Source organism: Symphalangus syndactylus, chromosome 15, assembly GCF_028878055.3.
Source record: "Symphalangus syndactylus isolate Jambi chromosome 15, NHGRI_mSymSyn1-v2.1_pri, whole genome shotgun sequence".
Lineage (NCBI taxonomy): Eukaryota > Metazoa > Chordata > Mammalia > Primates > Hylobatidae > Symphalangus > Symphalangus syndactylus.
Genome location: NC_072437.2, coordinates 87,253,809 through 87,279,573, shown reverse-complemented (window position 1 = coordinate 87,279,573; position 25,765 = coordinate 87,253,809). Strand labels below are relative to the sequence as shown.

The 25,765-nt window shown below is 40.0% G+C and overlaps 2 protein-coding genes across 23 annotated transcripts in view; one reads left to right on the top strand and one right to left on the bottom strand.

Moving 5' to 3' along the window:
- Window positions 1-18,168, top strand: part of RCBTB1 (RCC1 and BTB domain containing protein 1) — a 53,426-nt gene extending 35,258 nt beyond the window's left edge. For 6 of the 12 annotated variants that reach the window (XM_055244331.2, XM_055244332.2, XM_055244333.2 and 3 more), the window contains 4 exons: window positions 4,324-4,450; window positions 7,357-7,508; window positions 8,180-8,310; window positions 15,841-18,168. In XM_055244331.2, the coding sequence (XP_055100306.1) occupies window positions 4,324-4,450; window positions 7,357-7,508; window positions 8,180-8,310; window positions 15,841-15,981 (551 nt within the window). In that variant the 3' untranslated portion in view covers window positions 15,982-18,168. Of the gene's footprint in view, window positions 1-2,020; window positions 3,673-4,323; window positions 4,451-7,356; window positions 7,509-8,179; window positions 8,311-11,097; window positions 11,312-15,840 lie in introns of those variants that run through there. The other 6 variants (XR_008651245.2, XR_010116050.1, XR_010116051.1 and 3 more) reach the window with 4 other exon arrangements.
- A 3,302-nt stretch (window positions 18,169-21,470) lies between these two features.
- The window catches only part of SETDB2 (SET domain bifurcated histone lysine methyltransferase 2), a 93,556-nt gene continuing 89,261 nt past the window's right edge, over window positions 21,471-25,765 (bottom strand). For 10 of the 11 annotated variants that reach the window (XM_063619161.1, XM_063619165.1, XM_063619162.1 and 7 more), the window contains 2 exons: window positions 23,967-24,038; window positions 21,471-21,944 (listed from right to left, as the gene is read on the bottom strand). In XM_063619161.1, the coding sequence (XP_063475231.1) occupies window positions 21,790-21,944; window positions 23,967-24,038 (227 nt within the window). In that variant the 3' untranslated portion in view covers window positions 21,471-21,789. Of the gene's footprint in view, window positions 21,945-23,961; window positions 24,039-25,765 lie in introns of those variants that run through there. The other variant, XR_010116047.1, reaches the window with a different exon arrangement.

Here is a 25,765-nt window from a genome sequence, read left to right as displayed (position 1 = left end):
TGTAAAGGGTACAGTTTAGTTGCATTTAGAACATTCATAATGTTGTACATCCACCTTTTTTTTTTTTTTTTGAGACAGAATCTCACTCTGTCGCCCAGGCTGGAGTGCAATGGCACAATCTCGGCTCACTGCAACCTCCACCTCCCGAGTTCAAGCGATTTTCCTGCCTCAGCCTCCCAAGTAGCTAAGACTACAGGCACCTGCCACCACACCCAGCTAATTTTTGTATTTTTAGTAGAGGTGGGGTTTCACCATGTTGGCCAGGCTGTTCTCGCACTCCTGACCTCAGGTGATCCACCTGCCACTGTGCCTGGCCTACATCCACCTTTTATGTCAAATTCTAAAATGTTTTAATCACCCCCAAAGAAAGCCCTTATACGTTAATTAGTCACACTCCATTCTCCTCTCCCCCCAGCCCCTAGCAACCACCAGTTTGCTTTTTGTTTCTATGGATTTACCGACTCTGGAGAGTTCATATAAGTGGAAGCATGCAATGTGTGACCCATGTGTCTGGCTTCTTTTACTTAATGTTTTTGAGGCCCGTTGACGTAATATGTCTCCGTATTTCATTACCTTTTATGACTGAATAATATTCCATTATATATATACACCATATTTTGTTTGTCACTTAACTGTTGATGGACATGTGGGTTGTTCCCACCTTTGACTCTCGTGGGTAGTGCTGTTATGACTGTTTGTGTATAAGTTTTTGGGTAGCCTGTTCTTAAGCACTTCTGTTATACTAGACTTCTTACAGAACTTGATATAATACCAATCAAAAATAAACTTTCTTTTTTTTTTGAGACGGAGTCTCACTCTGTTGCCCAGGCTGTAGTGCAATGGCGCGATCTTGGCTCACTGCAACCTCCGCCTCCCAGGTTCAAGTTCTCCTGCCTCAGCCTCCTGAGTAGCTGGTATTACAGGCGCGTGCCACCATGCCCAGCTAATTTTTTTATATTTTTAGTAGAGACAGAGTTTCACAATGTTGATCAGGCTGGTCTGGAACTCCTGACCTCGTGATCCGCCCTCCTCAGCCTCCCAAAGTGCTGGGATTACAGGCGTGAGCCACTGCGCCCGGTCCAAAAATGAACTTTCAAAAAAGTGAATAACCGGCTGGTTGTGGTGGCTCACACCTGTAATCTCAGCACTTTGGGAGGCCGAGGTGAGTGGATTGCTTGAGCTCAGGAGTTTTAGACCAGTCTGGGCAACATGGTGAAACCCCATCTCTACATAAAATAACCAGGAGTGGTGGTGCCTGCCTGTAGTACCAGCTACTCAGGAGGCTGAGGTGGAGAACTGCTTGAGCCTGGGAGGTCAAGGCTGCAGTGAGCTGTGATTGTACCACTGTACTCCAGCCTGGGTGACACAGCGAGACCCTGTCTCAATAAAAAAAGCGAACAACTTGTGGTTTTTAAGGTGACACATTCACCCCATCTTCCTTCTTTCTATCTTTGTCTTTCAACTGATTTCAAATTCTTTTATTTTAGAAAGGCATCAAAACAGAGGTATTATAAAGGGTAGTGGAATTTGGGGTGATATTTGGTTACATAATCTGTACGTTTTCTGAATATTGTCTTCTTTAAGAGTCCATTATTGGCTGAAAAAGCTAGGATGTCTTAATAAAACTGAGTAGCCATTTACAAGGTGACTTTAATCTTTTTATTTTATTTCTTGTTTATTTTTGCCTTTTTGCTAGCATATTTAAGTTGTTCTTTTATTTATAAGCAGAGGGAATAAGTGGGTCATGATGCTCTGTGCTTGAAAATTAATGTAGTTCTTGGCAGTTAAGGTGTTTGGGTTGCTCAGCAGTTGATATTGAAGGTTAGTTTCCTAAAACATCATGCTTAGGTGTGTCAGACAGGTGGAGCTGTCCCAATTAGGTGACCAGTCATGGGCATGGAGGCAAAAGGATGCTTAGGAAGAGTTAAGCTTGAATTAAAGTGAAACCAATTGAATACTCCCTTTTACTTCATTTTGCCATGTTTTTAGGTATAATACAGTTGTTTTTTTTTTTTTGCAGTGAGTATTGTGATTGGAAAATAATTGTTTCACTGAATGGGACTATTTGGCCAGAATTGCACATGTATGGCATGCACAGCTGAAGCACTTCTGTACACATCTTCAGATTTGTATATACTACTTAACCTGGACTTGTTATAAAAGGCTTCCCCCAGTTCTTATATCTTAAAATGGCACAGGCATTCTTTTCAGAACAAATGTCCTAACAATTTAAATGTTAAGTTTGGAAAAAATATGGTCATTGAATATATCCTCCTTGATCGGGGTCCCCAAACCCCAGGCCATATGCCTGTACTGGTCCGTGGCCTGTTATTAACTGGGTTGCACAGCAGGAGGTGAGTGGCAGTGAGCGAAGCTTCATCTGTTTTTACAGCTGCTCCCCATCACTCACATTACCGCCTGAGCTCCACCTCCCATCAGATCAGCAGCGGTATCAGATTCTCATAGAAGCGTGAGCCCTATTGTGAACTGCACATGCGAGGGATACAGGTTGCGAGCTCCTTATGAGAATCTAATGCCTAGATGATCTGTCACTGTCTCCCATCACCCCCAGATGGGGCCGTCCAGTTGTAGGAAAACAAGCTCAGGACTCCCACTGATTCTACATTATGGTGAGTTGTGTAATTATTTCATTACATATTACAGTGTAACAATAATAAAAATTAAGTGCACAATAAACATAATGTGCTTGAATCATCCCCAAACCATCCTCCTTCCCGTCCCGGTCCGTGGAAAAATTGTCTTCCATAAAACTGGTCCCTGGTACCAAAAAGGTTGGGGACTGCTGTCCTAGATAACTTCTTTCCCTTCCACCCACTAAAAGTCAAAAGTGTTTTTTCCCTCTCACTTTGTGATCTCATCTGAGTGTTAGAAAGAAAGTCACATGGTGAATTCACCCCTCTGAGGAGGATTTCTTCTCTGAAAGGATGTACTATACTTGTTGCCAGGAGCAAAGAGGAGAAAGAGTCATTTCAGCCTAAGACTGGATGCAGAAGTTGAGGCACTGATGAGGAGTGGTTTTTTTTTGGATGGGTGGGGGTAGCAATCTAGACTCCTGGACTCTTGGCCCATCTTAGTCATTTGTATTCTTTTACCCACCAGTGATCCAGGTTGCAAGGTCAGGGGAAGCCTGACTTTTGAGAGGTTTTCTACCTTTCCTCTGTAGCCGGGAGAGCTCTGCATTGCATGGGGTGGAGGGAGGGCTGTCAGTTAAGGTCACAGGGCTTAGGTGAAAGATAATTCCTTAGGAGATTCTGATGATAAAGCTTGCAGATAAGCTCATTTGTTAAGTTTCAGCCTAGGTTTTAGCTGTTGTCCCTCCTCTAGGAGTTGCCCTGGTGACAGCAGGCTACCAAGGGAATCAGGTTCATCCCAGGCTTGGAAGCTGAGGTCTTTGATTAAGACGCTGATTATTAACTCAGCTGTGGGCAGTTGAAACCTGCTTTGTGTATCCATAGCAGCTTGATTCGATGCCTGGTGAGGATCTCTGGAATTTAAAAAAATTTCCCCATTAGCCTTTTTCTACTTCTTTTCTTCTTTCATACATATAAAACACAAGAAAACATTGTGGGAATTTGTACAAGTGCCTTTACTTTTCCTTGTAGTAACACAGTTCTACTTACATATAACCACAACAGCAATTCTTCTTATCAGGTAAGGTGATCATGTGTTCTTATAAAACTGTTCCCTTCATATAGGTGTTGTTTCTAAGTGAATTTGCTCTATGTTTAGACAGTGAGTAAGGATTATGCATATAGTAATTTTTAGGGTTAACAGAGATGTTTAGATTCCAGATACTTAGGAAAGAGTTTCTCTGCTTGAGAACATGACCGCTTAGCATTACCATTTAATTGGTAAGTTTGTTTCTTGCACGTCCTTGAGTTGGGTATGCTGACCCCTTGAAAGTACCCCAAAGCAGAAAAAAGATATTCTTAGTGTTTCAGTCAAGGAAAACAAATTCTTAGTCTTAGAAGAGAACCATTCGTTTTGAGAGGGGGTTATTATGTTATCATGAAGTACCTATAATTTTTTTCTTTAAAAATATACATTTCTAATGTATAACTAAGCATTTAAGATGGTATTTGACCTTTCTAAATACCATCTTTTGGTGGTTTTCTTTGGTAGTTTATAGATGCAGGATACTATTTTAATACCGTAGAATTGATTTGTCAAACAAGGTATGAACTCTTGAAAAAAAAAACAAGTGGAATTATCCACCACGGTCATGATGATCTTTTTGAAGTCTTTTGACTCTTCAATCTGTTCCTTGAACTTTCCATATTAATATATGTTTGTTGCCTTCAGAGCATGAAGACTTTTTGACAGTTGCAGAATCACTGAAGAAAGAATTTGATAGTCCAGAAACTGCCGATCTGAAGTTTCGAATTGATGGAAAATATATTCATGTCCATAAAGCTGTTTTGAAAATCAGGTATTTTTGCATGAGCTCAGAGACATCAATAACTTGACTTTATTTTTGCCATTTCTATTTCTTTGTTATTCCACAAAATGAATACTGATAAACAATAGCCTTGGTAGTAGAGAGAAATGTCACTACTTAATATTTTTGCAGATAGTATCAGTCCATTTCATGTCAAAGAGTTTTTTGTGACACTCATGGAGTGTTTTAGAAAAAGTGTAATGTAGGAGTTTAAGTATTTGTCTATATTGGTTTTTTGTTTGTTTGTTTGAGACAGAGTTTCACTCTTGTTGCTCAGGCTGGAGTGCAGTGGCGCGATCTCAGCTCACTGCAACCTCTGCCTCCCGGGTTTGAGTGATTCTCCTGCCTCAGCCTCCTGAGTAGCTGGGATTACAGGCATGCGCCACCATGCCTGGCTAATTTTGTATTTATAATAGAGATGGGGTTTCTCCATGTTGGTCAGGTTGGTCTCGAACTCCCGATCTCAGGTGATCTGCCCACCTCAGCCTCCCAAAGTGCTGGCGTTACAGATGTAAGCTACCGTGCCCAGCTTAAATTTTTTTTTAAATTAAGGATTTTGTGAATACACATTTCCATCAGAAAATTTGTTTACGTGGTTAAAGAAAATACAAAACGTTATTATTGAAAAGTGTATATGCCATCTTTTAATTATAGATTAAGCAGAAAACTCTCATAGTCAGGAATGCTGTGCTTCTGTTTCTAAGGGACATCCAATTACCAATTAAAGAATGTTCTAGGCTGAGCGTGGTGGCTCATGCCTGTAATCCTAGGACTTTGGGAGGCCAAGGCAGGAGTATCACTTGATCCCAGGAGTCTGAGACCAGCCTAGGCAATACAGCGAGACACTGTCTCTACAAAAAATAGAAAAAATTAGCCAGGTGTGGTGGTGCGTTCCTGTAGTTCCAGCTACTCTGGAGGCTGAGGTGGAAGGATTGCTTGAGCCCAGTAGATCAAGGCTGTGGTAAGCTGTGATCATCCTGGGAGACAGAGTGAGATCTTATCTCAAAAATGAAAAAAAAAAAAAGTTTTTTAGATATAGTTCCTTGTATAAATGTGAGGGAACTATGCATTTATTAGTAACTGTTTGCCACAAAGGTTGCCATTGCAGAAAAAGGCACATAAGCTAAGACCATTAAAGTGGCCATTTACAAGTCTTCTTGGAAATTTAGGTAAAAACCTATTGGCAAAGAAATACATTTGAAAGGAACAGAAAAGCCCTATGTCATTCCTTACCTAAGGGAGTAAATATCTGAACCACAGTATTAATTGAAAAGATGAACTGGAACTGTTTCTGTCTGTGCACCTGTGGTCAGCCAGTCTATTCCTTTCATGTACAGTTTTCAGACCATGAAATCCATGATTCTTTCTTAGACAACTATTTCTTTTTTACTTCTCAGGTAGAGTAATTTTTTATGTAAGTGAAGCTGTTTTTTTAGTATTCTAAATGGATTTTTTTTTTTTTTTTTTGAGACAGAGTCTCATTCTGTCACCTAGGCTAGAGTACAGTGGTGCAATACCAGCTCACTGCAACCTCCACCTCCTGTGTTCTAGCGATCTTCCAGCCTCAGCCTCCCAAGTAGCTGGGATTACAATCATGCACTACCACGCCCGGCTAATTTTTGTATTTTTAGTAGAGACGAAGTTTCGCCATGTTGGCCAGGCCAGTCTTGAACTCCTGACCTCAGGTGATTGAGGCTGACCTGCCTCAGCCTCCCAAAGTTCTAGAATTACAGGCTTGAGCCACTGCACCTCAAAATACTTTTTGTGCTGTATCTCACTTTAAAATAATTTAAAAATACGATTTTTGGAAAGATATAACTATGTTATACATAAGAAAATCCAATATTCAGAAATCAGTTTCTTATGTAGGTGGCTTTGTACATGTAAATACAGTGTAGGAGCTGCTCAGGTTTTCTTGAAATATCTGACTATCCTAGTGGATGTGAGTGTTTTATAAATAAGCTTGTAGCAGGCCTGGGAAGAGAGGAAGGGGAGCAGGCAATGCATAAAGAAAAAGAAAAGGAGTGATGGCTGTTTTGACTATGAGTCAGAAAAGAAGAAAAATTGTCAGATAATGAGACAATAATCAGCTTGATGTAATCCAGTTAACGTATAAAACAGTTTTAAGAATATACTTATTACGTAAAACAAAAAACAAATGAATCATTTTAATGTTAATATATAGTCAGAAGTTTTGAACTCTTGTTTCTGAATTTCTTTCACTTTATTGTTTAAAATGCATTTCTGTATGTCATTTTAAAAAAAACAAAGGAGCAAAAAAATCTTGGGGACCATCAAATGGAAATAGTAGTGGAAGTGCTAGGTACTTCCAGGCTCTATGTATACCTATTAGTATTTAATAGGAGTTATAAAAAATGAAAGTGTATATAAAAGGCATGTACAAAAACCACTTGCATGTGGAATGTTTTTTGGGTGCTAACTAAAGGTCTGTGATCCCGGTGTGTGCAGGCCCAGATAGTAGTTAAGGATACTTCTTTTTTTTTTTTTTTTTGAGAAGGAGTTTGCTCTTGTTGCCAGGCTAGAGTGCAGAAGCGCGATCTTGGCTTGCCACAACCTCCACCTCCCAGGTTCAAGCGATTCTCCTGCCTCAGCCTCCTGAGTAGCTGGGATTATAGGCATGCGCCATCACGCCCAGCTAATTTTGTATTTTTAGTAGAGACAGGGTTTCTGCATGTTGGTCAGGCTGGTCTCGAACTCCTGACCTCAGGTGATCTACCCGCTTGGCCTCCCAAAGTGCTGGGATTACAGGCGTGAGCCACCATGCCCAGCCCAAGGATAATTCTGTTTATCTGATTTTGTCAACTTAATTAGGTAATTTTTTTTTCTTTTTTTAAAATTGCTGCTGAACAAATAAGACTTTTGCTTTTCTGTTTTAGGTGTGAGCATTTTCGATCCATGTTCCAGTCATATTGGAATGAAGACATGAAGGAAGTGATAGAAATCGACCAGTTTTCCTACCCAGTGTATCGTGCCTTTCTCCAGTACCTCTACACAGACACAGTCGACCTGCCGCCAGAAGATGCTATAGGTACCACGGTAGCATTGGGATGGACAAGCCACGTGGTCGAGAATATATCCCCTCATATTCTTAGTCCTGAAATGTAAAAAGCTTCAGGTGTATTGGCTTTAATTTGGTGCTTAAAAAAGATTTGAAGTAAATATCTTTAAAAATAGTATTGTGTGAATATTATGGTTAATAGTTTTGGACCTAGTTTATGTCCATGGGCTTTTTTGTTCTAATGTTACTGAAGGACTTTTTTTTTTTTTTAATTTATTTTTAAGTTCTGGGATACATGTGCAGGATGTGTAGGCTTGTTACATAGGTAAACGTGTGCCATGGTGATTTGCTGTACCTATCAACCCATCACCTAGGTATTAAGCTATGGGCTTATTTTAATTTTCTAATAGTGAAGTATAAGTTGCTAATGCATTTAGCATTTTAGAAACAAAATGAGGATTGAAATTGCATTTTTTGCCCTTTCTTTGTACTATTGAAGAAATTGTATAAAGTAAATATAGGAGAGGTGTGGAAGTGGAGAAGGCAAACAGTAAAAAAGAGAATTTATTTACTCAAATTCAGAATCTTGTCCACTAAGAAACTTCTAATTTACCTGTACACCTCTGTTCACCAAAACAAAATCTCTGTGTGTTGGAAATTATTATACATTTGATTAAACCTTTCACGTATCTTACTTTTAGGTCTTCTGGATTTGGCGACATCTTACTGTGAAAACAGACTGAAAAAGCTTTGTCAGCACATTATCAAGAGAGGAATTACTGTGGAGAATGCCTTTTCGCTATTCTCTGCTGCAGTCAGATATGATGCAGAGGTAACTTAAACAGCAAACAGAAACCAAACCACCCTTAACTCCCTTCGTGCTTGTCTCCCCTACTTCTCGCGTGAGGCATGGAAAACGATGAGTCACTCCACTTCTGTTTAGGGAATCAGTGAACCCATTGAAAACTGAAATCTGCCCTTGCTTCTTAATTCCCTCTTCATTGTTTCAAAAGTCGTTGTTCCTCTACTTTCATTTCTAAGTAAGACAGGAAACGAACCAAGGTCCTAGCAGCTATGCTGCAGGTTGGAACATAAGGTGCCACACCTAATTGGACTAACAAACAGCATATTTTAGTTTCAAGTCTTTCTTAATGTCAGCATATGTGTTTATTTCAAGACTCACCTTGCTGTCTTTCCACCTCTGCCCTGTCATAAGCTGGGGATGCGTATGATTTGTATCTGTATGCTCTGCAATTCTATTAGTGTCTAATTACAGCTCACAGTTATTTACCTGTTAAGAACTTGCTGTGGACTCCTTTTGTTTTTGCACTGGGTTGAGTTCTTAATCTGGGATTCACAGATCTCTTGAGCCTGTGAATTAATGGGCTTTTGAGAGTCTGAAAGTTTGTGTGCGTTTGTTTTGAAGAACCAAAGCATCAGACTGTAAGCTCCTCGTGAGTAGGAACTGTCTCATTCATCTGTATACCCTATAGTGCCTGGCACATATTAGGCACCTGATAAATGTTGAACTGGATGAAGATAGTACCTTAAAGGAAGCATTAAGGATGATCAGTGAGCTAAAGGCAGGTATGGTTGGTTTCACAGATTCAGAGAGAATAAAAGGTAGAGAGCAATAGCCTTGGAGTTTCAAAATGTCTAGCTAAGGTATGCATGTAGAATGATACAATTAGCCTATCCTTGCAGATACTTTGTTATCATTTGACAAAGCAGAATATCTGGTATCAAGGAGTTTATCAAACACCTGCAAAGATCTGCAGCTGTGTCCTTTGAGGTATAACAGAGGACACACTTCATCACACGTAGGGATCAAAGTTGACCACGGTATTTTCAAAATGTATCCTATTTTTGTTTCAGGCTGTATTCTGATTATAAATATTTGATAAGGTCAAATGTAGCTGACTTTGTCTGCAGCCTGACAACAGATGGAATGATGATCAAAGTAAATCATTTCTAATAGAAAATGGGGTATGATTTTTTCCTGTCCTTCCTGTGACACCCTGAACCTCTTTATTAGAAAAGCTGTTTCCTTAGATTTTATTTCCACCCGGTGGTATAATTTTAAATTGGGTTAGTGCCTTTTCTATCCATTTGGTGACTGATGTTAGAATCCTCTCTGGGCCTCTCCATGCTCCTCCTGCTTGTTAACGAGTTCCACACTCAGGATCAGACCTTGCTGACTAACACCAGTGAAAACAACCTGGGCAGAGGCAGATGTCTTAGCTCAAGTTGCTGGAAACTTCTTCCTCACCTTTAGCTAAGATCTGTCCTAGGAAGTTTACAGAAAAAGCCTCTGCTGCTGCTTCCTGTGCCAGCAGGTCATTTCCTTTACTAGTTTTCATTTTTCTCATATTAAGTATAAACACGATAAAAACTTCCTTTAGAAAGACTCCAAATATGTGTGATTCCCCAGAGTCTGTCACAGTATGGCCATGGAGCTGGCACTCAAAAATGCATGTTGAATTAAATGAATGAGTGAAAACATTTGAAATACCTTCACCATGAAGGTGTGCTTAAAAAAAAAAATGGCCAGGCTTGGAGCTCACGCCTGTAATCCCAGCACTTTGGGTGGCCAAGGTGGGCAGATCACTTGAGATCAGGAGTTTGAGACCAGCCTGGCCAACATGGTGAAACCCTGTCTCTATAAAAATACAAAAATTAGCTGGGTGTCGTTGTGCATACCTGTAATCCCAGCTATTCGGGAGGCTGAGGCAGGAGAATTGCTTGAATCTGGGAGGCAGAAGTTGTACCACTGCACTCCAGCCTGGGCAACAGAGCAAGACTCTGTCTCAAAAAAAAAAAGTTTAAAAAAACTTAAAATCCTACAAATATTACACATTCAACATAGAAAAATTAGAGAATAGAAAGAAGACAAAAAGAAAGAGTCACCTCTTTATTTCTAGGGCGTATATGTACGTGTGTGTGTATATATATATATTCATAATTTATATGTATTTTTTTTTCCTGGTGATACAGGGTCTTGTTCTGTCGCCCAGGCTGAAGCACAGTGGTGTGATCACAGCTCACTGTAGCCTCAACTTCCTGGGCTCAAGCAGTCCTCCTTCCTTCCCAGTCCAGGAACTGGGACTACGGATGTGTGCTACCACACCCAGCTAATTTATTATTTTTTATTTGTTGTAGAGACAGGGTTTCATTATGTTGCCCAGGCTGGTCTTGAACTTCTGGGCTCAAGTGTCCCTCCCACCTCAGCCTTCCAAAGTGCTGGGATTATAGGCACGAGCCACTGCGCCAGGCCTCTTTCTAGGGTATATTTCTTAGGTTATAATACAAGTTACGTAATTGACTAATGTGCTTTTACATTTTATTTCCTTAATACTATAAGATATAGTGAGTACATGAATGAAGTTCTGGAGTACAAAATTAAAATCCATAGCTGGGCACAGTGGCTCATGCCTGTATTCTAGCTACTCAGGATGCTGAAGTGGGAGGATTGCTTGAGGCTAGAAGTTTGAGACCAGCCTGGACAACATAGTGAGACTGCCATCTCTTAAAAAGAAAGCCTTCTTACTGTGTTTATTAGTTGATTGGAAGCTACTGATGAGTCAGGTTAGAAATTAACTGCAAAAACTATTATTTTTAGAGCTCAACTTGGGGATACTAGATGACTTTGCCTTCGTTCTGTGGGCCAAAATGCTAGGAAGATGGAGACTACCTGCTTCCAATGTTTCTTCTCTTTCTACGAAAGTACCTGAGGTTCCTCCATGCCCCCTTTTGACAAGATAGCTTTGAAGCAAATGTACACACATTAAAGCAACAAAAATGTATGGACTCAGTCGTTACAGGGAGTTTCAAAAGTAAGTTGATGAGTGTGGAGCCCTGGCTATGAACGTGTTGTCAAACTGTCCACAAGTTTTATTAAGAAGGACTTGACAAAGGAGCACTCAGATATTCCTTTGGTACAGACCTGAATAAATATTGACATCAGGGAGAAAATGTGGATAAAACATTGTTTCAAGATAGATCAGTCGCACACTGTAAACTGATTCTTTTCAGGAAATTTTTTATTTTTATGTGTATTTGAACATTAAGAGAAACAGTTGGGAAGTATTATTTGTTTAACCAGAGTAGAGAACTTTCCAGAAATCCTATGTACTGAGCAACTTATATCTTACGATCTTGCTTTTGGAGGGAAGCGATAAACATGAGCCCTGGAATCTAATTCTAAAGTTGGTCTGAGGTATGAGTATTGGACAGCTTGGTGTTAAGGCTTGGTGGCCAGCATTTTTTTCTTCTTTTGGTGGGCCAAATGAAAAGTCTTTGATCAGCAGTAGGCTGACAAATGTTTTTTGCGTAATGAGATAAATTATGTTTTCTCCATATGGTAGAATGTTTAAGTACATTTTGAGAACAAAACAAAACTTCTTTGATTTGGGATATTTTGTACCTGGTGTGCTATAACATGAATTATAGACTGACAGTTTTGGGGTTTTGTTTTGCAGTTACTCTAACAACAGGTTGGACAGAGTTGGGTGTGATTCGTGATCTTGTGTCATCTGGAGTGTGTCTTGTGGGGAGCCGTGATGTCGAGGCACCTGCTCACCCTGGTTAGGTGGTCTTCAAATTATTAACATTCAACTAGTTTAGCTTTGGAGTTTTAGGACAGGGTAAGAACTCCCTGAGAGGCTGCATTAGCATTTTTGAAAATGATATTAAGACCATCAATGCTCTGTGTTTTGTTTTGTTACTAAGGAAAATTTGTGGAAAGGAAAAACAACTTATTTTCAGAGTATATATATTGATTGGAATAGTTTAAATGTTGAAAGATTTGGAATGATTTATAAATTATTTCAGAAGAGCAGTTTTTATTTTTATCTTCTTTGCTAATGACAATAAATCTGGTATTTTATCTCATTTGCCTTAGAACACTTTATAATTATTCTACCACATAATGTCATAAACACAGTTTAGTTTCTAATACCAAGAAGACTGTATTAGACCCTTCTGTTTTTATACTCTGTCCACTTTGCTATTCCATGGGCTGTAAGAGGACTTTCATTCTGTCAGGAACTTTGTTCATCTCCTGGTCACATGATCCTTCTGGTCCTTCTCGGAACTGTTTTATTTAAAGCCCAGTTAGAAGTAAGAAGTCAACTATAACCAGCCCTGTTATAGTTGACTTCTCACTTGGGCAGGAGTTGCATTTTCTTGCCTGTTATTGAAGATTTGATCCTTTGCAGAATGAAAGGAACAGATTATATAGATTCTTATAATACTAAAGAGAGGTCAAGTCGGAAGAGCGTTTGTCGAATTCACTCATCAGAGGCAAACCGACCCTGGGCACTGGTTGCTAAGTGGTTCAGCTTGACTGTGCTGCTCTCTGGTGAACTTGCAAATTCAAACTTCCCTTACCACATGCGTTCAGGGCTTCCTTTTACATAGATCTGCCTCAACCAAGGTTTAATTAGTTACTTACACAACCCAGATTTAGATTGTTTTCAGAATTCTCTAGTTTGGCTTTTAATGTTTGGAACTTTTGAATATTTATTGCATACCCAGATACCTCAGTAGTTCAAACTAATTGGAGGGGAAGGGAAGGCAGTTTGATAGAACCATTTTCATGAGTGTATAAAGTGAATTGTGATTAGCGGCACCATTTTTATACCTACATTGTGTATAAAACTTCTTTTTATTTTTATTTTTGAGATGGAGTTTCACTCCTGTCTCCCAGGCTGGAGTGCAGTGGTGCGATCTTGGCTCATGGCAACCTCCGTCTCCCGGGTTTAAGCGATTCTCCTGCCTCAGCCTCCTGAGTAGCTGAGATTACAGGCATGCACCACCACGTCTGGCTAATTTTGTATTTTTTTTTAGTAGAAACGGGGTTTCTCCATGTTGGCCAGGCTGTTCTCAAACTCCTGACCTCAGGTGATCTGCCCGCTTCGGCCTCCCAGAGTGCTGGGATTACAGGCGTGAGCCACTGTACCTGGCCATAGAACTTCTTACAGTTTATACTCAAGGTATTTTCTGCACAGTTAGTAAGCTGAATAAACTCACTTTAAACTCACTTTTTCATATACACTAAAAAGATCTTGAGTTCTACATCAGTAGACACAGAAGTGATGAGGTTTGGTGCCAGAGTTCAGTGCACTCTTCCTGTGAATTCGAAATTATATCATTAAAATTTAATACTTAAAGATTCTTATCTGATATATAACTTTCTGTCATTACGACTGGCTACTTCTAAAGTTATATGCAAATAAAGTTTTCTGTTTTTGATAACTAAATTTTAAAATGTGACTTTTATATCCCTGTGGAATATAATTTAGTCCCGAGAGCTATTTATTAATCACTGGGTGATAATGCCAGGCGTAGTGCTTTTTCTTGAATAATAATCTGAGAGGGAATGCTTTATCCAGTTTCACATTTTAGTTTATAATAATATATGGAGCATTTAGCTATGCTTTTAGCCCACTGGGAATCTCTGATTAAAAAACAAGAATCCGGAGACTGTGCCAACATCCTAAGTGCATTTCGAATTATCTAGAAAACAAACAAACAAAACAGCAGCTGGCTGGTACTCATTAGCTGTGGTTTATCTCTTTTTTTTTTTTTTTTTTTTTTTTGAGACTGAGTCTCACTCTGTCTCCCAGGCTGGAGTGCAGTGGCGTAATCTCGGCTCACTGCAACCTCCGCCTCCTGGGTTCAAGCGATTCTCCTGCCTCAGCCTCCTGAGTAGCTGGGATTACAGGTGCATGCCACCATGCCTGGCTAATTTTTGTATTTTTAGTAGAGACGGGGTTTCACCATGTTGGTCAAACTGGTCTCAAACTCCTGACCTCGTGATCTGCCCGCCTCAGCCTCCCAAAGTACTGAGATTACAGACGTGAGCCACCGCGCCTGGCCTGTGGTTTATCTCTTAATGGTTATGTGACTGGATGGGTTTCTGGAGTTTACTCTAGGGCATCTTTTAGCTAGGGACAGGAGGAACCTTAGAACAAGGAAATCATTGTTTGCAGAGGTCTGTGCTGAGAGCAGAAAAGGGGTCTCTCCATGTTTGTGTGGGCCCCTTCCACTCTAACATTCCCACCTCGTGGTAGCTGGAAATGTGCGGTCAAAACCTGCAGTTGAAATGTTGAGCTTCTGGTTCAATAGAACCCGGAGTACTGACCTTCAGTGTACCAGCTAACCAAGTTATAATAAAGTCAAGCTATTTGTGATAAGAACTTTTAGTGTGATTTCCTTTTACATATTGAGTCTTTGTATGCATTCCAGGTGCCTGATCGATTTAATAAATATATATTCCAACATCCTAAGGGACAGACTGTATTAAAGTTTGGCAGGGGCTGAAAGGGTGGATTAGCATAGGCAGGGATTGATTTTGAAATGGTTCTGGTTTACCACTTGTGGGTGTGACTCCCCTGAATGTTGGTAGTTGGTGACTTCTGTTTGATTGAAAACTAATCTGTGTAAATATACTTCTGTGGGGGTGACGTTCTGAGATATTAGTGTGGTGGAAGTTGTGGTGTTATTATTCTTCATGGCTTTAAAAATAAAGTCATTATTAGGAGAGCATAAAAGTGAATTTAAGGTGAATTTTTTGGGATTTTCTTTCAGAGTCTCTGCTCTGTCACCCAGGCTAGAGTGCAGTGGCGCGGTCTCAGCTCACTGCAACCTCTGCCTCCCAGGCTCAAGTGATTCTCCTGCCTCAGTCTCCTGAGTAGCTGGGATTACAGGCACCCACCACCACGCCTGGCTAATTTTTGTATTTTTACTAGAGACGGGCTTTCCCTATGTTGGCCAGGCTGGTCTCGAACTCCTGACCTCAAGTGATCCACCCACCTCGGCCTCCCAAAGTGCTGGGACTACAGGCGTGAGCCACCGTGCCTGGCTGGGATTTTCTTTTTAATGTGCCACTTTAGGTTGACCATATCTCTTCATTACCTTTCTGTTTCTTAAACTAACCCACATCTTAATTCTTTTCTCTGATGTCTTGAATGTGACAAAACACATTCTGCGGACTAAAGTGGCATTCTGCCTTTTACAACAATGTCTTTGAGTATAACTAGATTATGTGATAATCGTGCAGGAAATTCTTTCCCTTGTAGATCTTGCGTGTGTGTGTGTGCCCGCGTGTATATGTGTGTGTGTTTTGAAGAGTCACACTTTGAGTTAGGGGACCATTGCTTTTACTGTGTTGAATAAATAGTATGTGTTTTTCTCACACCTACCTGTGGTCACCTTTTTGCCTAGTTTTAGGTATCTGGCCTCTCAAATATCTTTTCTGGGGGAGGGTGAGAGATTTGGGGTGAAGGGCTTAGAGAGAAGTAATTCAATCAAAGTTGCCTAAAAAGCCCTTTTTGTTTTTATTTTTGTTGTGTGTGTCCAGGATTTAGAAGAATTCTGCTTTAAGTTTTGCATCAATCATTTGACAGAAGTTACACAGACTGCAGCATTTTGGCAAATGGATGGCCCTCTGCTAAAGGAATTCATTGCTAAAGCCAGTAAATGTGGAGCCTTTAAGAACTGAAGTGCAAGGCTGCTGGGTTCTGTGTGAGTGCTCTGGGGCACTGTTGAGGATGTGTCCAGTTTGTGCTCTACGGGTGATGTAATTCTGCAGGTAAAAGACCATCAGGTTGTGTTTTTCCACATCTGGGACACAGTTGTCTGTGTAGGAACACATCAAGGGTGTATGGCTTTTCTTGAGCCCATTTTAAACAACTCTTGTTTCCAGATAAGTGTATTTTAAATGTGACCTTTCTTAAATTTGGGCTGGAACATGTAAAAGGGTGAAAGTTTACTCGTTTTTGGTCTTGTTTTCATTTTTGATTAGAAGAACTTCTGAACTTGGAAAGGGGAAGTTGGCAGCAACTCTCCTGGGCCGCATATCAACAATCTTCTGACAGCAGGAGCAGTGATAGTTGGGGAATTGTGAGATGAATGAGAGGCCCCATCGTGAATTAAACATGCTGACGTAGGGGATTGTTAAGTGCTGCCCTAGTTGCTAGTTTGGTGGCCTTACTGCGAAGGAATAATTAAGATTGTTTCAGACTTTTGTTTGTGTGCTTACGTTGATGACTTTTTTAACTTCAAGATATATCAAAGTAATATTCAGTTTAACGTATGTTAAACCTGTTGAAATGATAATTATGTAAAGATAAATTTTCTAGGTTAGTCAAGATTTCTCTTAAGATTTAAGTGCATAAAGAATAGTAATTTAGAAGTATCCGTGAAAAGTTGATAATGAAAGAAATTTGATGAAGGTGAATATTTTATAAATTAGAATCTCCACTACTTATCCAATGGTGTTTTATTTCATTAAGGTAGAACTTGAGAACTCAAGTTTAAATTGTCCCCCCCACCTTCTTCTATAAATGCAAACTTAAGAGGAAAATAATGACATATATAGTGTACTCTTGCCTTCCTAAATTATGGCTGCTGAATCATCATATCTACTATATATGCCTGGAAGAAGTGGTTCTTCAAGTCAACCCACTTACAGGACTTAATGGAATTTGCTTTATCTACTTTAGGCCAAATCCATCACACATTGGCTTATTTGAAACTTTATCATCTTTCACTTTTGGTTTTCCTCTGTTTTTAAACATCTTAGGTATAACAATTAGCACAATTTCACCTTGAAAAAGCACCAAAATTGTGGTGTTCCTGAAAAGATCCTATTAAAAGACAGTAGTTTTTTTGAACTGGTTATGGAAGGTGACTTTGGGATGTAAGAGTGTTCAACTGTGAGTTTCATCATGTGTGTCCGTTGAGCTTGCTTTAAGAGCAATGTTTTGCTTTGCTCTCTGGTCCATGAACTCATTTCCGTTTGAGTGAGCTCCCTTAGTGAATTTTGTCTCCTGCTTGGAAAGTCTCTCTTCTGAACCTGGAGCCTGAATACATTTTCAGAGCCAAATTACAAGTGGGTGAAGACATGCTGCAGCTACTATTTTTAGCAATGTTTTTAAATTTGTGTCTATTGGGGTGGGAAGGGGAGTGAGGCCCCAAAGATAGGAATTCATTGATAGCTGAAATAGATACAAGCCTAGTAGCCCCAGCCCCCTTTTCTTGACCATATCACAAGTGATTGAAGCCCAGTGAATTATTCGGTTAGAATTCGTTCTACAACATGATAGAACTTTTCTTACTAGGTTCAGAAATGCACATTGATTTGTGCTATGATGGGTGGTGTTTGTAACAATCACTGTTCTATATAGGCTTATGGTCTGAGCAAAATGTGAACTTCAGTATGTTTACTATTGCTCTTACTTGAAAATTTTTTTTCAAAAAAAGCACAAATTCAAGTAGAAATTCATATCCATAGATAGTTCATTCATTCAACAAATATTTACCAAGTTCCTAATATAAGTGAAGGACCACTTCTCATATTAGATTACTAAGTCATTTCTATGAGTATGTGTGGCAGTGAAGAGAACAGGTCTTTCAAAAAGCATTTGATTATCTTTATTTTTTTTTAAATACACTCTCTTATTTTTCTACTTGGTTTTTTGTTAATCATAGCAGGATATGACAACTCTTATTTGAATTGATTTTTTTCATCTAATATAATAATGGAAGCCAAAGTATTCATATTTCTTAAGATAGCCCTAAATGTACTCTTGAACTTCTTACTGGAACAATGTTTGATACTCTAGTATATAAGCTGTATTTATGTAATATTTAGAATGACATGTTAATAAACAAAGTAACATTAAAACAGGCATGTAGAGTTGTTTTTTTCCCTCAAAATCAGTAGTCTGCAGCCTTAAAAAGGAAAGAAATTCTGACACATGGTGCACAGAGATGAACTTGAGGATATTATGCTGGGTGAAATAAGCCACTCACAGACAGATACTATGTGATGCCACTTGTGTGATATACTTAGTCAAATTCATAGAGACATAGTAGAATGGTCATTGCCAGGGTCTGAGGGGAGAGGAGAATGGGGAACTTGTTTAATGGATACAGAGTTTCAGTTTTCCAAGATGAAGAGTCCTTTAGGTCAGGGATCCCCAGCCCTCGGGCCACAGACCCATATTGGTCTCTGGCGTATTAGGAAGAGGTCGCACAGCGGGAGGTGAGTGGCGGATAAGTGAGCATTACCGCCTGAGTTCCGCCTCCTGTCAGATCAGTGGCAAGAGTAGAACATTAGATTCTCGTAGGAGTGCAAACCCTATAGTGAACTGAGTATGCAAGGGATCTAGGTTGTGTGCTCCATATGAGAATCTAATGCCTGGTGATCTGAGGTGGACCAATTTCATTCCAAAACCGTCCTCCCCACCCCCCACCAACCACCCCATCCCCATGGTCCGTGGAAAAATTGTCTTCCACGAAACCAGTCCCTGGTGCCAAAAAGGTTGGGGACTGCTGCTTTAGGTGCATGGTGGTGATGGTTGCACAAAAATGGATGTTTAATGCCATTGAACCATACAGTTAAAAATGATTGGGTTGGCAAATTTTAGGTTATATATATATTTTACCACAATAAAAAAAATCAGTGGTATGATTCTTAGTGGGTATCAGGCTAAAAATAGGTACCACCATGAACATGTCAACTGCTTGATTCTCAACTATACACAAACAAACATCATAGAAATCTTTGGATTTTATTCCTGCTGAAAGGTAGTACAGTTGAACTGGCACTGTAGCAAAATGTGTCTGTACCTTTGGGGGTACTTAAATGAAGGGAAAGTCATATTCCCTATCCTCAAGGAACATACGAATTATTAGGAGAGAGTGAGATAGGTTTAGGAATTAACAACACAATGAGATACTTATAAAGAGCTTTTCATAACAGTCAGTGAGAGAAAACCAAATAGGATGATGTGGTTTGGCTCTGTGTCCCCACCCAAATCTCATCTTGAATTGTAATCCTCAGTTGTTGAGGGAGAGACCTGTTGGGAGGTGATTGGATTATGGGGGTGGTTTCCCCCATGCTGTTCTCATGCTAGTGAGGGAGTTCTTACGAGATCTGATGGTTTTATAAATGGCAGTTCCCCCTGGGCTTTGCGTGCTCTCGCTTACCTGCCACCACATAAGACAGGCCTCTTCCCCTTCTGCCACAGTTGTAAGTTTCTTGCCTCCCCAGCCATGCGGAACTGAGTCCATTAAACCTCTTTCCTTTATAAAATACCCAGTGTCTGGTATTTCTTCATACTAGTGTGAGAACGGACTAATACAGTAATAGGGTTAACATGATAAACAGTTGTTCTGAAGATAACGCTTGTGTTGGGTAGGGGAAAATATAAAGTGTCCTTTTAGCTCATCTCCAAAACAAAAAGTTAGAGGCACAAGCAAAGGCTTAGAGATGGGGGCTAATGAGCCTTCCAGAACTTATCATAATTAAGTTTGGTTAGAATGGAGAAAATAGGCCAGGCGCGGGGGCTCAAGCCTGTAATCCTAGCACTTTGGGAGGCTGAGGTGGGTGGATCATGAGGTCAGGAGTTCGAGACCATTCTGGCCAACATAGTGAAACCCTGTCTCTACTAAAAATACAAAAAAATTAGCAGGGTGTGGTGGCAGGCACCTGTAGTCCCAGCTACTCGGGAGGCTGAGGCAGGAGAATGGCGTGAACCCGGGAGGCGGAGCTTGCAGCGAGCCGAGATGGTGCCACTGCACTCCAGCCTGGGGGACAGAGCCAGACTCTGTCTCAAAAAAAAAAAAAAAAAAAAGTGGAGAAAATAAGACAGAAATGTTAGCAAGGGGAGTGCATGCGTGCCTGCGTGTGTTTTAACATTTATTTCCCACAGTGCCAGACATTGTGCTCTCTGCTTCACATTTTATTTACTGTCCATATTTTGTCCCATAAGGTAGGCAGCATTATTCTCAGATTAAATAATCGGATTCAAGTTTTTCAGTAGTGACATAGCTGAAGTTCATACTCAGGTCTGCCTTAGTAGTTTGCCCAGTAGCCGGCCTCATGGCCACCAAACACATGGTGCTCCACGGTGCACAGTTACATGCTGTGTCACAGGTTAAACGTGAAAGTAAAGTGGGGGACAAAGGATTTTTTTTTAAACAGAGATCATGACATCAAAATGATTAGTCAGATAAACTTTGCTAAGACGGCCAGGCGCAGTGGCTCACGCCTGCAATCTCAGCACTTACTTTGGGAGGCCGAGGCAGGCAGATCACGAGGTCAAGAGATCGAGACCATCCTGGCCAACATGGTGAAACCCCGTCTCTACTAAAAATACAAAAATTAGCTGGGCGTGGTGGTGCACGCCTGTAGTCCCAGCTACTTGGGAGGTGAGGCAGGAGAATCACCTGAACCTGGGAGGCAGACGTTGCAGTGAGCGGAGATCTCGCCACTGCACTCTAGCCTGGCAACAAGAGTGAGACTCTGTCTTAAACAAAACAAGACAAAACAACACAAAACAATAACCAAAAACTTTGCTAAGACTTACTATCAGGATAGGAAGCTGAAGCTACAGTAATCAATAATCATCTAGACTAGCGGAAATCTATTCAGAGGGTGTTGGATGAGGTCTTCGCTTCTGTAGTTTTTAAAGTGCCCCACATGATTCTGATGTGCGGCCAGATTTGAAATCCACTGGTTTAGATTTTGTCCCTAAGATATAAGAACTTAGGCTAGGGCTGCCATTACAACAGGAATGGAATGCTCTTTTTCATCTCCTGCAAATATTTTTCAAGTACTTATTTATTACATGTCAGACACCATGCTGGAGACTCAGTTAAAACCCATTTTGAGATGTAGCATTATTGAAAATCAGAGTACCATGGTAAAAAATGAGAATTGTGAATGTGAAGTTTTCAGGGGTCAGACGTGGTAGTGTGGGCATAAAAACCAGAATTGTATATTATTAGATTAAGAAAAATGTAACTGTCAATTTTTTTTTTCATTCTTGCATACTCCTGGTAATGTTCTTATTCAGAGTCCAATTTAAAATTTAGGTGTTTGTTTTGAAGATGATGAATCCCCACATGATAACTGTGGCTGAAAAGAGATTTTTTCAAAAGCAGACTTTGTGACACAAAAACAGGCAAATTTGGTACAAGTAAAGTAGTATAATCCAAATTTATTATATCTAAGAGGCATCATGGGCTTTAAGTAGAATCAAAGGTTAAGAACATTTTATGCACTTATTCTACAAACATTTACTGAGCATACTAGGTGCTGGGAATGTGACAGTAAGCAAAAAACACAAGTAAGAGTGTGCAAAGAGTGATCAAAATGTCAACCAGTAAGAACAGGGAAGAGCTGCCGGGGCCAAGAGGAGACGACTAGTTCTAAAGATGTGTGGATTTCACAGCCTGGTCTCTGGTTTTGAGCCTGATTGCAATTTGGCATGACTCTTGGCTTAGGAAGTGGTAATCCCTAATAAGACAGGGATGATATTGATGTAGAACTTGACATAAGATCTCTCTTTTCTTGAAAAGAGCACAAGGTTTGTTTTAAGTCCTGAAGTAGCTCAATGTCTTCCTTCAACTGCTGCCGCCTTTGTTGAGATGCATGAATTTTTTTCTCTATTGCTATGAAAAGAAGAAATAAGATTATTTCAGCTTATTCAGTAGTTTTATTAGAAATAATGTACCATTTGTAGCCCCTTTCACTTGCAGGTACAGACACACAATCCTCGTGCCTCCGATGAAAAGGATCCAGAGCCTTATGGGCAGGAGCTGGTTTCTTTATGCCTTCACTTCCTCCTTCTAATTCAGGACAGAATTCTAACATTTATCATACACAAAGCTGCTCAGTAAACCCTTAAGATTTTGTGCACATTTATAGCAGAACAAATCCCTTTGTATATCTTTGAGAACTTGAAAACAGTGACTGTATAACCTTCATGCTATACGATATCCACTTATTGAGAGATGATAATTGGAGAACGTGGCTAGAATACAAGGTTAAGGACAAATCCTTCCTAAAAATGCTTCCAATTTTTAATGTTACATAAAAGCTTTTGGTTTCATTTAGAAATAGGAAGGCTTTTAATTGTGGAAACTTAGAAAACCTTAGGAGGAAGATACTTAGGCTTTATAAATAACAAATAGTAGTCAATGGCAATGTAATTTTTAAAAGCCTCAAAATCGAACAGTTAAAACACACACATATACAACCTTTATTCAGAATAACTGCATACCTATAGTTAACTTAAAATATTAGTAAGGCTAAATTAAGCAAGTTTTTATCAACCGGGGTAGTGAAACCCAACTTAAGCCTTTTAAGTTGAATCTCATGCAGTTCCAAGTAGCGGCACCTCCGCCATACTACATTATAATATATGTACTCCCACCTAATCCATCCACGTAGTGATGTGTGACATGTTCCCTTACATGAAAGAGAAACACACATGGAAGTCCCCTACAAAATAACTCTTTTTAGAAAAAGATTTTTAAGGCTGCTTTAAAAAAATATGGATACTGCTATATCTTAGCAGACATCCTCAAAAGATTAAGACAGACACTATTTTTGGTAGATTTTTCAAAGTATTTTTCCTGCTGGTTATAAATGTAGTAAAAAATTTGAATAGAAATGTATAATATAGAAAGCCAAAATGAGAAAGGTTGTATATGTTGAGACAGCTATATGAACTAATGATTTCTTCACAGGGAAATCTTACTGTCTTCTTACCATATGCTGGAGAGACAGATACATCTGTGGAAAAGCAGAGTGTGGAGGGCACTCTGTTGTGCAACTTCAGGGGGAGCCATCCACACCAATGCTGTGTGCACGGCCTGCCCAGCCGTGTGGCAGCCTTGATAGAGAAGTCAGACTAGACTCATAAACAAGTGGGGGTGTAGCCTGTCTTGAGGGCATCTTAATGCTGAAAGGAGGACTCACCCAATAAATGGTTGATATTTAATAGGAAGGTTAAATCTCCCTTCTCCAAACCAAACCAAACCAGATTTCCTACTGCAAACATTTCTTGGCTATTCTTGCTTGCTCATTTTTTTTTTCTGATGAACTTTAAATCAGTCATAACCCTCCCTGATAAGAAATTAAATTAGATTTCAGGATTAATATTGGGAGAATTGAAATTTTGACCTATCTCACCAAGCGAGAGGGAGGCAAGCGGAGGGATGGTTTATCATAGCATCGCCACCCAAGAGCAGAGAAGCCGCAGGAAGCTTTACCAGCTCCTGCCTGGGCCACACACAGGCCAAAATATGCTCCAATTTTTGAATCAATTTTTTGTTGTCTCTACTTTTTTAATGAGTTTTTCTCATTATAAAAAGTATTTGTGTGTATATAGAAAATCTGGAAAATATAGCACTAAAAGAACAGACAAAAATCACTATATTCCAACTACCTACAACCAACTACTGTCTCCACCAGGTGCAGCTTTTGTCTGTGCACGTGTACCTAAATATTTTTTCCTCTGTGTGTGTGGGGGCGGGCGGGGTCATACTGTTTTTGTAATTGGCTTTTCTCATTTAAGAACACAATGAACATTCTTCTAAAATATTTTTATCACCTGTATAGTATATTGTTTCAATATCGTGATAAATATTTCTCAACTATGCTGCTCAGATATTATATAACTCATATACCTGCTTGAAAATTTACAAATGTGTCTTCGAACAATCTACAGTCAAAAAGTGCACTCCCGATTTCTTCATAGTCTGGAGGGAGAAAAACATTTTCAATATTAAACAGTTTGTATAGGCAGAAACTCCTCCATTTATATATGTAATCCAAAACGGGAAAGGAAAGAGCAGTCATGTGCCATGGAACTTTAATGTTAGACGGCGGCAGCAGCAGCAGCAGCACAGGGAAGCTGTCAGAAATGTAATTCTTGGCATTTCTCTTTTTATCTTTTTTTTTTTTTGAGACAGAATCTCACCCTGTTGCCCATACTGGAGTGCAGTGGTGCGATCTTGGCTCATTGCAACCTCTGCCTCCTGGGTTCAAGCGATTCTCATGTCTCAGCCTCCCAAGTAGTTGGGATTGCAGGCATGCACCGCCATGCCTGGCTAATTTTTGTATTTTTAGTAGAGACAGGGTTTTGCCATGTTGGCCAGGCTGGTCTCAAACTGCTGACCTCAGATATCCACCCACCTTGGGCTCCCAAAGTGCTGGGATTACAGGCGTGAGCCACTGCGCCTGGCCCCCAATTCTTGGTATTTGTACTGAATCAGAATCTCTGTGGGATAGGTCCAGCTATCTGTGTCCTCACAAGCCCTGCAGGTGGTTCTCAGGCACACTGTTTGGGAAGTACTTGGTCTAGAGGAAATAAATGAATAAAATAGTATAATAAATGAGCTTTTGGAAATGTTTACTATTTATTTCACTTTTTGGTTTTGCCCTATAGAAAATAATCCCATTCAAATAAACATTTTTTATATTGTTGCCTACAATATAAGCTGTCCAGCTTGTCCTTGTAAAATAACTATATTTATAATAAAGGTTTTAAACTCATGGGATATAAGTTATAAGAAAGCTAAGTAAGGTTGGGCTCACTGACTCACATCTGTAATCCCTGCACTTTGGGAGGCCAAGGTGGACAGATCACTTGAGGTCAGGAGTGCAAGACCAGCCTGGCCAACATGGTGAATCTCCATCTCTACTAAAAATACAAAAATTAGCTGGACATGGTGGCACATGCCTGCAATCCCAGCTACTCCGGAGACTGAGGCAAGAGAGTCACTTAAACCCTGGAGGCAGAGGTTGCAATGAGCTGAGATCATGCCACTGCATTTCAGCCTCGGAGAGAGGGCGAGACTCTGCCTCAAAACAAAACAAACAAACAAAAAGCTAAGTAGTTATATACCTGCACATACAAATGGAACTTTGGCTTCCCAAAGAGCTCTTTAAGAAAGAAACTTCTTTTACAAAGTTCATCTTTAAACCAAACATCAATCAAAACATTAAAATTCCTTCTTCTATACTTTACAGTTTGAGTTAACATTATTTAAAAAAGGACACTTGGCTTATTAAGGAATAGAATTTGAGTCAAATCAAAACTGTAACGTAACACTGTTCTCAGATCTTAGCAACAGAAGTGCAGGGCGGTGGCAGGGGAGCATATGTGACCGAATCAATCTCTGAATGGTATGTTCTCTTAGTGGCCAACCTGTTAGACACCTCTGGAAAATGTACCACAACTCTCAGGGTATCAGATTACTTTTGACTAAATTACTGAGTTTGTAAATTGCCCACATCCTGTTGATTTATGAAGGACAATAGATCTGGTACAATTATTTTATTAAAGAATGAGGTAAAGGGCCGGGCGTGGTGGCTCACACCTGTTATCCAAGCACTTTGGGAGGCCGAGGTGGACGGATCACCTGAGGTCAGGAGTTCAAGACCAGCCTGGCCAACATGGTGAAACCCCGTCTCTACTAAAAAT